General features: G+C 36.6%; 2 protein-coding genes and 2 long non-coding RNA genes across 5 annotated transcripts in view; 3 read left to right on the top strand and 1 right to left on the bottom strand.

Moving 5' to 3' along the window:
- Positions 1-144, top strand: part of LOC113669112 (uncharacterized) — a 5039-nt gene extending 4895 nt beyond the window's left edge. For both annotated transcript variants that reach the window (XM_089186185.1, XM_089186186.1), the window contains one exon: positions 1-144. This exon is cut by the window's left edge and continues 693 nt beyond it. The gene's annotated coding sequence lies outside the window, so the exon portion shown is untranslated.
- A 174-nt stretch (positions 145-318) lies between these two features.
- LOC149038916 (uncharacterized) lies at positions 319-1359 on the top strand. Its single transcript, XR_016180715.1, has 2 exons — positions 319-389; positions 1217-1359. It is a non-coding gene; the product is annotated as an uncharacterized LOC149038916 (long non-coding RNA).
- Positions 1360-3840: 2481 nt separating this feature from the next.
- Positions 3841-9288, top strand: LOC149038917 (uncharacterized). Its single transcript, XM_089185720.1, has 6 exons — positions 3841-4363; positions 4551-4765; positions 6989-7035; positions 7883-7964; positions 8429-8599; positions 8835-9288. Exons 1-6 carry the CDS (start codon positions 3841-3843, stop codon positions 8892-8894), a joined length of 1098 nt encoding a protein of 365 aa, XP_089041846.1. The 3' UTR covers positions 8895-9288.
- Positions 9289-11827: 2539 nt separating this feature from the next.
- On the bottom strand, positions 11828-15713 carry LOC149038918 (uncharacterized). The gene is made up of 2 exons (XR_016180714.1): positions 15536-15713; positions 11828-13278 (listed from the first exon to the last, which is right to left on the bottom strand). It is a non-coding gene; the product is annotated as an uncharacterized LOC149038918 (long non-coding RNA).
- Between the last annotated feature and the right edge of the window lie 31 nt (positions 15714-15744).

Genomic DNA, 15744 nt, shown 5'->3' on the forward strand with positions numbered 1-15744 from the left:
AGCTGAAGTTGGAACATGAATGGTTAACAAAAAATGTGACTCTCATAGATATGGTTGATCATAGAATTTCAAATCATCTCTTACACCTCTTATAGATGTGAGACATGGATTGTTCACCAATAAAAAAAAATTCTTTTTAAACAATTTAAGACACTTGTCTTACATGCTTAGTTCTTTGAAATGATGTACCCCTGTCTTCCAAAAATAATCAAGCACTTACCTTTCTAATAGTATTTTTCAGCTTACATACCCCAGTGTATTCATCCATTTGTTGTAAATATTTTGTAAATAACTCATCTTGATCCTTATTCCATACAAGGCCAGCACAAACAGGCATCCTCCAATAGACTCCACAGTCCAGTTCTCTGTTCCACAATCTCCTGAAGAAAGTAAGAATACACCCTGTGTGTAGAGTTAAGATATGTCATATTTATCGTCAATTTTCTCTTACCAAGCTGTGTGAAACAACTACAAATTTATTTTCCTTAAATCCACATTCTTCTATCAGTGACTATTTTGTGATGGTATTCATTTCATAACACACGTGTCTATGAGAAGACATAAATCAACATGGCACCATGTTTCTGTTCCTGAACAAAAACTTAAAGTGTTTTCATCAAAGGGCAGTTTTCAGTTGTTAAATCATCCTTCAAGTGTAAGTAGTATGACTTTAAGTGTTTGCTGTTAAAAGGTAATTTTTAGTTGTTAAATCAGCCTTTATGTGTAAGTTGTGGTAATGAAAAATCTGGGAGTCTTACAAGAACTTTTGATTTCCAAACTCTTGACTGGTTAAATGCCCCAAGGTGAGATAATCAAGGTCACCAGGTGGCCAGAGGAAATTAAACATAGGGGCTAAATTTGCAACCGTAATTGGCAAATTGTTGAGCAGAAGTTTTTATATTATATGGTGTCTGTGGTTTCAATTTGGAGGAGTGCTTTGTAATTTGTACGTAGAATATTGATTAATACCTTTTCCCCCTTGGTTATTGTAGTGTTACACCTTAAGATTTCACCTGAATCTTCAAAGTGGAGCAAGCTAGTTAATTTTTCTTGCCTTTGAACAATTCAAAGGCTAGAAAAGTTAACTAGCTTGCTCCACTCTGAAATGTATGGGAGAATAACAACGTTACTTTTGTAAAATGCCAACAGTACAACATAAATGGACAAGTGACAATTACAGACAAAAAAGAACTGCTGGAGAAAAAAAAACATCAAGAAAAGGATCCTAGTGAGGGTGGAACTGGCAATGTTCCAGACATTCCAGATGGTATGTTATTTCAATGTGACTGTATTGTAACTGTACATTAATATTACTCAATCTATTTTTGATTATTACACAAGTTGCTTTAGCTACAAGTATCATACAATTTGTGTAAGATGCGTGAATCAATTGAAGTCCCCGCCCCTGAAATCTTCCCTGCTATTTTGAATGGCAATGTAGTGATGTGTTTATTGTAAACTGCCACTAATTAAAGCCCTCCCCTCCACTAATTTAAGGCCCCCTCCTGGTTATTATAAGGTCCATCTACTTGTATTACCAAAAAATTGCATGCAATTATAATCCCTCACAGATATAAGCTCACTCCTAAAGCCTTCTCTCTCTTTTTCTCTTGAGAAATAGGAACTCTTTACTAGTTCAAACAGAAGATTTGAACAATTTTAGCACTTTTTCCATTCTGGTAATAAGCCCTGACGAAGGGCTAACGCTCGAAACGTCAGCTTTTTTACTCTTTACGGTGGCTAATTTACATTTTCAACCCAGTTGTTAACACTAAATTACCACTTACCGGTAGATATGTGCCCTTGATACATTTTTATGATAAAGTTTGGATATAGCATATCCTGTTATGGTTGAAAAAGTGTGCTGTCATCCTGAGAAATGTACATGCTCCTGTTAATTCAGCTGTCATTCATTGATGAAACATATGCCTTGAGAAGTTTGTTATCTAATTGTCATGTAGTAAAAAAACTTACATGGTTTTATAAGCCACAATTTGGCTGGATTTTATTAGAAATTTCACTTTCAGATTCTTCATTAAGATTATAAAACTTCAGGCAAAGGTGTTAAATTCAACCCACTGAACTATTTCAGTTTGTAAACTGTAGCAGATTGTGAACTTTGATGGTTTGACATTTTTGACAGCTTCAGTCTTGTTCAACCAATCAGAGTATTTGAACCATTCTAACAAGGATTCTGATTGGCTTATTGTAGTGTGCTTTATGAGAGTATAGAGTATGCTAATGACACTGTTGTTTGCTTTGGAAATAAAACAGTAAAATGGTTTGAACCTGGGGGGAACATGTAATAGTGTGGTTTGATAGTGTGGGTGAGTGTAGACCTGAGAAGAGCTTTTGTTGGTAATGTTTTGACAACCTGAGCGGAAGTCATCATTAGAGTCAAGTGAATATTTGTTGTCAGTTGAATGTTCTAAGCCTGGTTTTTATAGACTGATTGGTCAGTTTTGCAGTGATGTTAGTGGCTGTAAGACTCAAGTGGCATAGGTTGGTGGTGATTGGTCAGTCTTTATCTGTTAATAAAATTAGGTCATTCTGTTTGCTTTGTTTGTAATGTTGATGTTGTGGATGAGTCGTTTGTGTGGTGCAGGCAGTGGTTTACACCTGTTGAGGGAAGTCTATTCTAAGTTAGTAAACCAGCTTTCCAGAATCAGTTGTTGAAAGTAGTTGAGTATGTACATATTGTCACTAAATTCTCAAAAAGAAAACATGTTTAACTATGAAAGGAGAAAATACTGAAAGGGGTTCTTGTTCATTTGCATGGCTCAATTAATTCTATGGAAGCTATGGAAGGGGAAAATACTGAAAGGAGTTCTTGTTCATTTGCATGGCTCAATTAATTCAAGGAGGCTTGAGAATGTAAGGTCACATCTGCATCAATATTGTCAGTATTAGTTATGGAGTTTTTCATTGTCTTTCACAGCACAAATATTTGTTTACTTTAGGTGTTCCTCGAGAAATCACCAAGAATCTTAAAAAGTTGAAACATGCAATGACTGAAAGTAAATACAAGAGCAAGGGAGTTCCTACACTTGAAATAAGAGATGAATTAAGTAAATCTGTATCGGACATGGGCTTAATCGTTTCTGATAACGACGGAAAGGGAAATTGTTTGTTCCATGCTTTATTGGAACAACTGGAAATTGTTAAAAAAATTTAAATTCCACATGATGACTTAAGGAAAACCTTAGTTCAATACCTCAAAGAGAACCCAGAAATGGTAGGTTTTGTTTGGTATTTATAAGTACTATTAAAAACTGTGTTTTATTCTGAGAAATCGCTTTTCCGCGATCAGCTTTCACGATTATTTGCACTATTAAGGAATATTCCTGGCCCTGAAAATCGATCGTAATATAATTTCAAGCCTTCATAAGTCTTCTTACCTTGCATGCGAGTTGGTTGGTGTGATGTCTGTACAGATTTTACCAACATAATAAGAGTAGATGTACATGTAGATGAGATGTCATTATTGAATGTTTAACACACGCAGCATTCGAGAAACAATCGACAGCTTTGCGAGTTTTATTAACATGCGAGGCAGCGAGGCGTGCGAGGCACCATGCGAGGCGTGCGAGGCATCGCAATTTCCTTAATTTTTACACATGACCATATCGTGGGCTCAAGTGTAGCACTCATCGAGGTTATGTGTTTTTTCACCCGTTCCTCACGTTGTAACCCAGTAACTACTGGACTTGTAATGACGTTGTAACCAGTCAATTAATGCATTGTAATCGGGATAGACCTATTGACAAATCTAGACCTGGGGGAGGGGTGAATGAGTAACTAAATTGCCCATAAGAGACGCCATATTGGATTTTAATGGGAATGTTTTTTGGGCCGGGTAAGAGGAAAGGATTTTCCTCCTTTAAAGTGGTAGACAGATCAAATAAAACCCGGAAATCCACCGTCCAACTTCCTCCTACTCTGCCTCTGGAAAAAGAGCAACATCGTAGTGTGGAAGATGTGGAACAAGGTGAAGAAGAGGAAGATCCGTGCGCTTTGTGTGATGGTGACCCGCCAGATTCCGACGATGATGTGGTGCCCACTTCCTCCACCAGCTCCTACAAAATGCGCAAGGAAAGGCTCCACAAAAACTGGGAATCCTTGCGATCCACATTGCTGAAGTTCTCTGTTGAAATGGAAGGTTTCGTGCCCCATCAATGTAATTGTGGTAAAACGGTGGAAAGTCGATGCAGGGATTGTAGCTTTACGGCATACTTCTGCCTTGATTGCTGTAATCACCTGCATCAGACCAAATTGCACACTGTTCCTGACAGGACATTGAGTAATCCCTATCATTCTTGCTCATTTTCCTATACAAGGGAAATAACGGTTATAGATGAAAGAGGTAAAGCTATCCCTAAAGACCAAACCATGATTGTTGTTCATGTTAATGTAGTCCTGGTATTCACTTTTTGCAGTTATTTAATATATTGTAAACATTTATATTGTTTTAGTGAGCTTAATTCTAAGGTTATTAAAATATCGGTATAAAGTCAGCAATGTTCTTCCTTGTTGGATATTTTTTTCTGAAGGTGGTCAGCATCTATTGAAGATTCTCTGTTGCACTTGTTTTAGTGTGGCAGAGAGTTTTCTGTTTCAAGGTTTGTGGCCTGCTACGCCAGTGGAACCAACCTTGGCATTCACCACAAGTCTGATGGAATTTACCCTGGCACTTGTGATGGAATGCCAAGTTTCCATTTTTGATCTTGTGAAGGCCTTAGACTTCTACTCCCACCCTCTCATAAAGGTTCGTTATAGGTTTAGCTGTAAACGACTCCATCATGTGATAGTTATCAGGGTCGGCCAGGGTTTTTGGGTATATGGTATTAAGGGGCTTTTTTAATTCGGGTATACGGTATATTTCAGCTGAAAGATGGGTATACTACTAATTTCGGGTATATAGTAGACTATATAACGCTTTGATTAATTTTAGGTATATTGGGAGAAATCTTGGGTGTTTTGAGGTATTTTGGCAGATCTTTTTCAGGTATACTGGTATACCACTGTCCCCCGCTGGCCGACCCTGAATTATTGAGGGCAAAACCAAATAAACCATCACACAAATAATATAGAAATCATGAGATCATGATATATTATTGCTTTAGTATAAATCTTCATGACCTAGCCAAAACTTTATCATGATCTCCTTCATAGATACTGAAACTAAACAAATGAAAATACAGTTGAAGCTCTCATACATGTACACCCTCGGGACACGTTAAAAGTGTCTGTAACTGGAGCTGGCCACCTTACAAGAACTGTTCTCATAAGCGGCCACCACCAGAGGTGTAGCCTAGATGTCCGCTTATGAGAACTTTCCCAGCTAACAAATATTTGGAAGACAAAAAATACCACCAAATGAAATATTGCAAACTACACAATGTTATGATAATGGTGAGTGTACAGTACTGTATACTGCAGAATAGAATCCAGTTCCTTCTGCAAGTTCTAAACTTCCAGACTCAAACTGATTACCGTATTTACCCGCGGATAGGCCGCACCCGCGTATTGGCCGCACCCCAAACTTTCAATGGTTTTCATGGGAAAAAAAAAATTGTTGAGGTCGAGTACCGGGATAAATAAAGCAAAGTTTGAAATCAACAACAGCTGATGTGTATCAAGTCAAGTTTATTTTTGCAATAATTCCTACACGAACGTGAAAATGTTCAAACTAGAAACTGAAACGTCCATTCACCAACATTTTATATACAAAATAATCTTAATTAAAGATAATTTTCTCGAACAAGTTTCTGTCCGTATATGTACAAACACCGGTAAAGTGAAGCATAACCCTTGTAAACACGTTTGCCAAAATCATAAACAAGTTGTAATCTGTTAACAACTATTAAAATATTTACATGAAACTAATATACATTCCGTGATGAACTTTTCAATCGATAAAAGCTACACAACAAAGTTTCATTGTTGTCCGATCAAAATTAAAATCCATTGAAATCACCTTCATCAATGTCACTTTCACCAAAAATGTCACGGTATTCTTGTTCGTTCACATCCAGGACGGAAACTTCCTCTTCACCAGCATAGAAAAGTTCACCTTCTTCATCTACAATTGACTCTGCTCCATCATTGTCGGCAAACGGATCACTTTCATCCATATCTTCCCAGAGAATGTCGTCTTCAGTGCCATCAAGTGCGTTCGTGATGCAGCATTTGAGAAATGATCGTTTGATGGTGTCTGTGGAAATGGCATTCCAGCTGTCTAGAATCCACTGGCAAATCTGGCGGAGCTACTAACACTTATGAAATGGAGAGTGAAATCAGAGGTTATCATGTTTATGTAAGCAGTTGGAAACCCAAAATCGGCGATTTCTTATTGACTGATCGAGAAGTGTCAAACGAAGACGACAAGTTTGCAGTGGCTGTTTATGAAGAACTTGGCATCGATGGGAAGAAAATTGTTGGACATTTACCAATGGAATTCAGCAGAATTGCATCCTATTTTATAGAGAACGGTGGTGAAATTTCCTGCAAAGTGACTGGAAAAAGGAAGCACTCGAAAGGCCCACGAGGAGGAATGGCTATTCCGTGCAAGCTGTTTTGGACATCTTCAAACAAGAAACACGTTAAAAAACTTGATGCGCTCATTGCTGCAGAGAAAATCAAGATTCTTCGAAGATATGGACTTCGCGTTTAGTTGTATGTGTTCTAAGTAAGGAACAATTTAAAGCGAACATTAAAACGCCAATTTACTGTACTGCCGTGAGTTCTCGTGCATATTAATGAGGTGTCAAAACGCTTGTACCCGCGTATAAGCCGCAACCCCGATTTCGGTCCCATTTTTCCGGGAAAAAAGTGCGGCCTATCCGCGGGTAAATACGGTACTACTCACTATCTATCACAGAATAGATAGTGGGTAGGGCAGCCAATCAGAGAATAGCATTCGTGATAGATTTACAATAGAACAGATGTAGCAAATTGTTATATTTGTTATTTATTGTTTTAATTGCAGAAAAGGAAGATATATGACCAATTTATTGACAGCTTTGAGGAATTCAGGTGGCTTAACAATTAATGTTTGTGAATTTAGAACTTCCAGCAAACAGTTATCTTGCAACATCCCAGTTTTATGTGTATAAGACCTTTAGAAGTGTTTTAATGAGTAACTTAGATTGTAGTTAAATGTTTTGGATCAACTTTATCCTTAGTTTAAATTTTATTATCCTTTGTTTCTATGTATGGTAATTTATGGTGATATATGCAGATAACCAGTTTAAAACAAAGAGAACTGAATGAAGTGTTATAAATTTGACACAAAGCATCAACTGATACCTCGGTAGATGGTAATTAAGACCATAGAAATTTGGTCAAGTTAAAAGTTAGAAATACCTTGTGATCAACACAGTTTAGGTTGTAAAACCATGCAAAGTCTCTTGAGGTGAGCTCCTGTATTCAGTGCATTTGGTGACACCCAGTGTTCTTCAATTTTTTTTTTTAGAATCCAATTCCTTCTGCAAGTTCTAAACTTCCAGACTCAAACTAATTTGCAGAGTTTTTATTTAAGTGGTTATGTTAAAAAATTATTATTTAATACAGAGATAATTCTTGTTACTTTGTTGTGTGAAAAGGAATAAAAACAACCAATATCCCTTTTGATTGAGTTTTACATATAATTAAAAGTATTTTCCAGAAAATATAAGACTACAAGTGAAAGAAAAAATTACTCAAATATCTGATTTTATTCTTAGGCCACGATAGTGCAACAAATAATTATCTATTGTCATTAATGCTGGTTCAAAAAATACCATATGGTTTGGTAATTTGAACTCGATAGATGCTTTTATTAGTTTAAAATGCTTATTAGTGTAAACACTGTGCACATTAAAGGTATGTCTCTTTACAACAGGTATCATGTAAAGGCTCTCCAGTGTTTTACTGAAAATGAGGTTTGCCCACTCAGGTGTCCAGTTTGTCCTGCTTGTCCCAAGGTAAAACTTTGAAAACCTCTGCTGCCATTTTCAAAGAACTAAATTCAGATTAATTAAAGTAGTTTTCAATATAGAGATTAAATGTTATGTTGTGGTGCATTTTTAGTTCTCTGTTCATTTGGTTTGTAATATATATTCAGTCCAACAATTCCAGTAGTTTGCAAATGCACAAAATTTAAAGGCTAACACTCTTGCAAATATGCTATATTATCAGATGTTTAGGTGAAGTGCTTCCACACACATATATAGTTGCTGTTTGTTTCATATATATATAATTATTACCCACTATCAATTTTATTAGTGTTCACAAAAAAGGACAAATAACAATTTATAAATAACAAAGACCTGTTTAGATAATTTATGACCTTGTTATGCAGGTTGTATAATTACAACACCTTAAATCCTTTTGTCTACAAAATGTAATGTTATACTTTACAAATTTATTGTCCAATAATTGTCAACAGGAAAATGGTAGAATATTCTTGTCTCTGGATGCCTGTTTTGGGCTGCCTAGAAAAAAGTCTTCTGGTGGAAGTTATCGACCCCCACTTAGTGAAAACATGTTTTTTCACAATCAAGAAAATGTGGATAACTTCATGGCTGCCTATCCTTCAAGTAGAAATGAACCTAACAAGGTGTGTCTTTTTTAATCTCTGCATTAAATTGTCTCTTCTTTTTCTTATTTCTGTGAATTATTCATTACATTCTAAAATAATGTTTGTTGTGGCTGTTGACTGATCTTATTATTAATGGATGAATAATTTCATCAATAAAATTAATCATTAAAAATTGATCATTTTTTTTTTACAGCACCTTCATTGTGTTATTGCCATTACTGTTTTTTTTTTCATCTTCCTGTAATTATAGTAGCTGTCAAAATGTCCAGGAAGTCAATGTACTCGATTTCTGGAATGCAGGCAAAGAGTTTGAAAGTGATGAAGATGATGACAATGATAGTGATGTTGAAGTGTGACTATTTATATTAAGTATTCGGACAAGGATTACTGACTATTTGTAATAAGTACCGTAGTTTTGACAAGTCTGTATATGATCTCAGGCTAGACAACATTCTTATTTCTGGAGCATTAAACAAATGTTCCTATGTACTGTTTTTGTCTTGGTTCATTGATAACATTTACAGAATTCGACTTGAAATCGTGGGAAATATGATGCTTGAGAAAGTAATACCTAACAACGCAGTGCAACTATAATTTAGTACCAACGTAAAATCATCGACAAATTGCGTACTCTATGATTGGTCACAAGTTGTAGCGCGCACAATTTCTTTAACATTATATAAAAGAAATAAAAACTTGTCCTCCTGTATTGTTGTGTTGTATAAGTACTTGGGAATTTTTAAGAACACTCCATGCATTTTTATCATGTTCCCAAGCTGACTTAATTCCTACTTGCTTAGCTTAACAATGCACTCGTATGGGGATATAATGTCTTTCTTTGAAGTCCAATGTGCAGCAAAAATGACTGTAATCAATCGTGTGACAAATATTAACAACGTTTTTCGGATAACGAGTCAAAGAGTGAGAATTTTTTAGCTAATATTTGTGAATAAGACACTGCAAGCAGCGTTAGGCCCTGTTTATATGAAGGAGAGTTGTCCCTGGTAGGAGGGTTACCCTCCATACCAAACCATCTTTACAGAGCGTTTATATGAAAAGAGTTGTTCTTACTGACCGAGTAATAACTCAACTCTTCACCCCGCTTTTACTGTATTTCAAAGGAGAAACTAAAAAATGGGGTGAATTTTGTGAATTTAACATACTAAGCGCTATGTCCTATACCCGGAATATCAACTCTTCACCCCGATTTTACTGTATTTCAAAGAGAAACTAAAAAATGGGGTGAATTTTGTAAATTTAACATATTAAGCGCTTTGTCCTATACCCGGCGTTTCAACTCTTCATCCCGATTTTACTGTATTTCAAAGAGAAACTAAAAAATGGGGTGAATTTTGTGAATTTAACATACTAAGCGCTATATCCTATACCCGGAATATCAACTCTTCACCCCGCTTTTACTGTATTTCAAAGGAGAAACTAAAAAATGGGGTGAATTTTGTAAATTTAACATACTAAGCGCTATGTCCTATACCCGGAATATCAACTCTTCACCCCGATTTTACTGTATTTCAAAGAGAAACTAAAAAATGGGGTGAATTTTGTGAATTTAACATACTAAGCGCTATATCCTATACCCGGAATATCAACTCTTCACCCCGCTTTTACTGTATTTCAAAGAGAAACTAAAAAATGGGGTGAATTTTGTGAATTTAACATACTAAGCGCTATGTCCTATACCTGGCTAACAAACTATTCACCTTGATTTTACTGTATTTCAAAAAGAAACGAAAAAATGGGGTGAATTTTGTGAATTAAACATACTAAGCGCTATGTCCTATACCCGGCATATCAGCTCTTCACCCCGATTTTACTGTATTTCAGAAAGAAACTAAAAAATGGGGTGAATTTTGTAAATTTAACATACTAAGCGCTATATCCTGTACCCGGCATATCAACTCTTCACCCCGATTTTACTGTATTTCAAAAAGAAACCAAAAAATGGGGTGAATTTTGTAACTTTAACATACTAAGCGCTATATCCTATACCCGGCATATCAACTCTTCACCCCGATTTTACTGTATTTCAAAAAGAAACTAAAAAATGGGGTGAATTTTGTAAATTTAACATACTAAGCGCTTTGTCCTATACCCGGCATACCAGCTCTTCACCCCGATTTTACTGTATTTCAAAGGGAAACTAAAAAATGGGATGAATTTTGTAAATTTAACATACTAAGCGCTATATCCTATACCCGGCATATCAGCTCTTCACCCCGATTTTACTGCATTTCAAAGGGAAACTAAAAAATGGGGTGAATTTTGTAAATTTAACATACTAAGCGCTATGTACTATACCCGGCATACCAACTCTTCACCCCGATTTTACTGTATTTCGAAAAGAAACTAAAAAATGGGGTGAATTTTGTAAATTTAACATACTAAGCGCTATGTTCTATACCTGGCTAACCAACTATTTACCTCGATTTTACTGTATTTCAAAAAGAAACTAAAAAATGGGGTGGATTTTGTGAATTTAACATACTAAGCGCTATGTCCTATACATGGCTAACCAACTATTGACCCCGATTTTACTGTATTTCAAAAAGAAACTAAAAAATGGGGTGAATTTTGTGAATTTAACACACTAAGCGCTATATCGTATACCAGGCATATCAACTCTTCGCCCCGATTTTACTCTATTTCAAAAAGAGGCTGAAAAATGGGGTAGACACAAAAACAGACTGAAAAATGGGGTGAATTTAGTGAATTCAAGGGCTTTCCAGCACTGTCTGCAATTTTCAAGGACTTTTAAACAAAGTCCTTCTAAGCCACTGCAAACTGTTCCCTGTGGGCACTTGAAACTCGCCGGAATCCGCAATGCGTTCAATAACATCGGAATATCATCCTTGGCCACCCTGAAGTGAGCTTCGCACTCGCAAGAGTCGAACACATCCAAACAGAATGGATCAAAATTCCAGTACGGAAATGAAGGATTAACGGGTTGGTAATAATCGTAAAGAACAATAAACTCTTCATCATCCAGAAAACCATCCGCATAAGCGATTAAAAGGGCGTTTCTAGCATCTTCGAAGGACATTTTTTTTTTCCAAGTGCAGCCGTAGTCCGTAGTCGTTGTCACGATCTTAACGTCAAACAACACTCCAATTTTCGCGCCCTTTTAGCGTAGTCGGCTCAGTCCACGCGTGGCTTGGATTCTCACGCCCAGACGTAGTCCGTAGTCCGTAGTGACCGTATCTTAAACTCCCTATTGTCTTATGTACATCATACGCTAAAACGCATCAATAAGTTCATTTTAATATATCTCGGCTATCCTATTTATTGATATGTACAGTGATTTATTAGAGTGTGTAGTAGCAAGTGACAGTGGAGGATCCTTCGTTCCTATCCTAATCATGATTTTGTATTTAAAATAGAATATAAGTCAGCAAGATGTAACAGATTAGTATCGACTAAGAGAACACAGAATCATGAGAAAAGGAAACGATAAACAGACTTATGAATCACAACTTTGGTTATCTCATTCCATGCAAACTGCATTTTTTCTTTACAATAGGGAATTTACGCAACCACAACAGCGTTGGCAACGAGAACATCGCTTAAGAGAAGGGGAGGAAGAACACTGCAGGGCAAAGACCTGCACATGTGTTTTGCAATCTGCTAAACTGTACAAAGAAACAACACGAATAACCTCAAATAAAGCTTTATGTCTTTGTCAGCACCATTCTATGAATGTAAATAGTTTCAAGAGTCTCAATGAAATTTCCAGAAGGAAAGGTTAGCCTCCCACATTGCATTTTCGTTGTCGTCCTCTGTGTGGTTGCTTAACTTTACAATGAACCGTTACATACACCTTATTGGATGGTTTAACATATAATACGCGCGGGTATTTTGCGAGTTGCGTAGCAAAACGAGCTAAATGTCCGGACGTATTACATGTTAAACCATCCAATAAGGGATTTATTATTTCATTATTGCGCCATTTTCTAGCATTTTGGCACCTAGTTTTTGAAATACAACCTCCATCGCCTGAGAATCTTATCGATCTTATGAAGCGTGCGCGAATGACGAAAACAACACAAACAAAAAGAATTAAATGTCCTCGCAAGTTTCCTTCTGATGAGTTAAAAAAATGCGTTCCCGTCGAAAGGTCGTCGCTTAAAAGTCAAGCGTAAAGGACGTAAACAAGTCAATTTTGCTCCCTTTTGTCCAACCATTTTGTTGCTCTACGCTTTCCGTCCGTATTTGCTCTGTTCTAAAACAGTCAAACCGGGGCATTACAGGCTCATGATTTGCGCGTTCTCATGTCCAAATATGATAAAATGGCGCAATAGTGGAATCATAATGTTTTCACTTTCTACTTCGTAGCTGTCTCTCCCTGGACATTATTGTCCCGGGAGAGACAAACTTGTTGGGATGAAGGGCATCCTTTAAACCCTGCGTCTCCGAAAGGTTTTGTTTCGGCCGGGCAGTTTGCAGAGCTTCTCGTCGCGGTTGGATGTAAGCAGTCGGCCAGGCGACAAAACTCCCTTCTTCTACTTCCCCAGAATGGGTGGGATATTCTTGCCATGGCTCCACTTTTCCCTTTGACAAGATATCCTGTATCATCACTGCGGCCCATCCGGTTTTCAGTGCCCGGCCGTGGACCATGGCTTGAGCAGTTACAACACCCCGACAAACGAGTTTGTTGGAGTTGTCAAACAGCTCAACTTCATTACCTAAACCAGACAAAGAAGTATAAATTGAATTGACTGAATTGCTCAAATAAAATGCTAAGTATAGTGACTAAAAGACAGCAGTTTCCTATTGGTGTCACTATGATTGTCGAGTCAGATTAAAAGCCGGAAAAATCAAGTTCAAAAATATAAATATATAATTAAAAACAAACACACAGGAACACTGTGAAAATCTGTAATGCCCGTGGGCGTTTACCGGAGGATTACGGACCGCTAATTAACCAATCAGAGCACGTGTACTATCGCAGCCATATAATAATGTATTGTATTGAGGTGATTGTAACCCACAAATTATTGGATTGTAATGAGATGATTGTAATCCACAAATTATTGGATTGTATTGACGTGATTGTAACCCACAAATTATTGGATTGTATTGAGATGATAATGTAATACAAAAATTAATTTAGATTGTATTGCAATTATCGTAACCCAGGTCCATGGTCCACTGTTGTGGACCCAGTCCATGTACCACCTTGTCAGGGACTGTGAAGGTTCATGGACCATATCACTGATGGGCATGATCCCATTGGACTACTCTGGCCTGATAGGCTACTTTGAGCCTGATTTTCTTTTAACACACTGCGATTCCTGCAGTTTATACGTATAAGATGCTTGCATCCAGACTGGATTCCTTATCAGTATTGGCAAGTGTTTCTTAAAGCTAATGTTTTCTACAATGAATCCAAGTGAACAGCACTTTGTCTTTTGCATCCCAAAAGCTATATTATAACTATACTCTTTCCATCTTATTGTACTTGCCATGGAATCATTATTGTTTGAAAAGTAATAAGTGAAAAACTTTAGGAAATACTAAGACTTCAATTGCCAGCAAAATCCTTAAAATACATAAGGTATAGAAGGAAGCATATATAATGGTTGGATTGCAATGAGATGACTGTAACCCACAAACCATTGAATTGTACTGAGATGATCCACAAATTATTGGATTGTAATAAAATGATTGTAATCCACAAATTATTGAATTGTAATGAGATGATTGTAATCCAAAAATTATTTACGTAATAACCATGTGCACCATGCACAATGGCTTTACTGTAAAATTCCAGACTGAGGGATGAAATGTTTGCTTTATGGACTGAGCCTCTGGGTACGGTCCATAAAGCAAAAATTCAGCCCGAAGTCTGTTAAGTTATTTATTATATGCCTTCACATAGGCAAAGCAAGCGGAATAGAGAGAACATCTACATTGCCTTATCATTTACGTCACAATTTCATCAGGGTAATAAACTTATGAAGAAAATCTTCAGAACTCATATTTAAAGAAGAGATACATGTTTTGTTCAATGTTCAATTTTGTCTTTTTTCAACGAAGTTTCTTTCAGGGAAAGTCACTAAGTTCACTAGGTTTTGTGGGGGGAAAAATCTGTAATGCCCATAAGCAATTACCGGGGGATTCTGGACCCCTAATTAACCAATCAGAGTGCACGTACTATCGCAGCCATATAATAATGGATTGTAATGAGATGATTGTAACCCACAAATTATTGCATTGTAAGGAAATAATTGTAATCCACAAATTTTTGGATTGTTATGAGATAATAGCATTCACAAATGATTGAATTTAAATTAGATAATTGTAATCCACAAATTATTGGATGGTGATGAGATGATTGTAACCCATAAATTATTGGATTGTAATGCAAATATTGTAATCCACAAATAGTTGGATTGTAATGAGATGAATGTAATCCACATTTTGGTTTTGTCCTCGGGTACCGGTACACAAGAGCCGATACAAAAGACCAAAAAATACATAACAGCTAACCAATGACTCCTAAACAAAGAAAATACAATGGTTATTCCTTTACGCATCGGTACAGCACCGGTGCACGAGGACAACTAGACAGTTCATCAGTTATCTGGAATGCGATGGATCGTTGTGGGACTATATATTAATACACATAAACATGCTAAATGTGACTTTATTTGTAGATTGGAATTTTTATTTTCAGTTCTCGAAATGACAATAATCTTAAATATAAAATAACTGTCATGGTATTCATTGTAACTGATGGCGAGATGACTGTTAAGCCGCACATGCATGAATCACTATTGTGAATACTGGTACTTACCTATCGACCCGTGAATTTTTGAGAGGTAAATAAAGGCTTAGAAATATTTATAACTTATCGATCATATCCGATCATCAAATCATCAGACAAGTGCCTCGAACATTAAACAAAGTAGAATACCTTTTATTATTAGTGATACTCACCTTGAAAATGATCGATAAACCAAATTTACGACCAGAAAGGTGTCGGCTAATTGCACAGATAAAGCGTGTGAGCTTGCAAATAAAGGAAAAATATATCTCTTCTGAATCGATCGATCCGAATTAGCGCGCCAGTGATACGTAGATTACACACGACATTTTAGCTACTCATTCACCCCTCCCCCAGTCTAGATTTGTCAATAGGTCTATCC

The sequence above is a fragment of the Pocillopora damicornis genome, chromosome 10 (assembly GCF_964200805.1).
Source record: "Pocillopora damicornis chromosome 10, jaPocDami1.2, whole genome shotgun sequence".
Lineage (NCBI taxonomy): Eukaryota > Metazoa > Cnidaria > Anthozoa > Scleractinia > Pocilloporidae > Pocillopora > Pocillopora damicornis.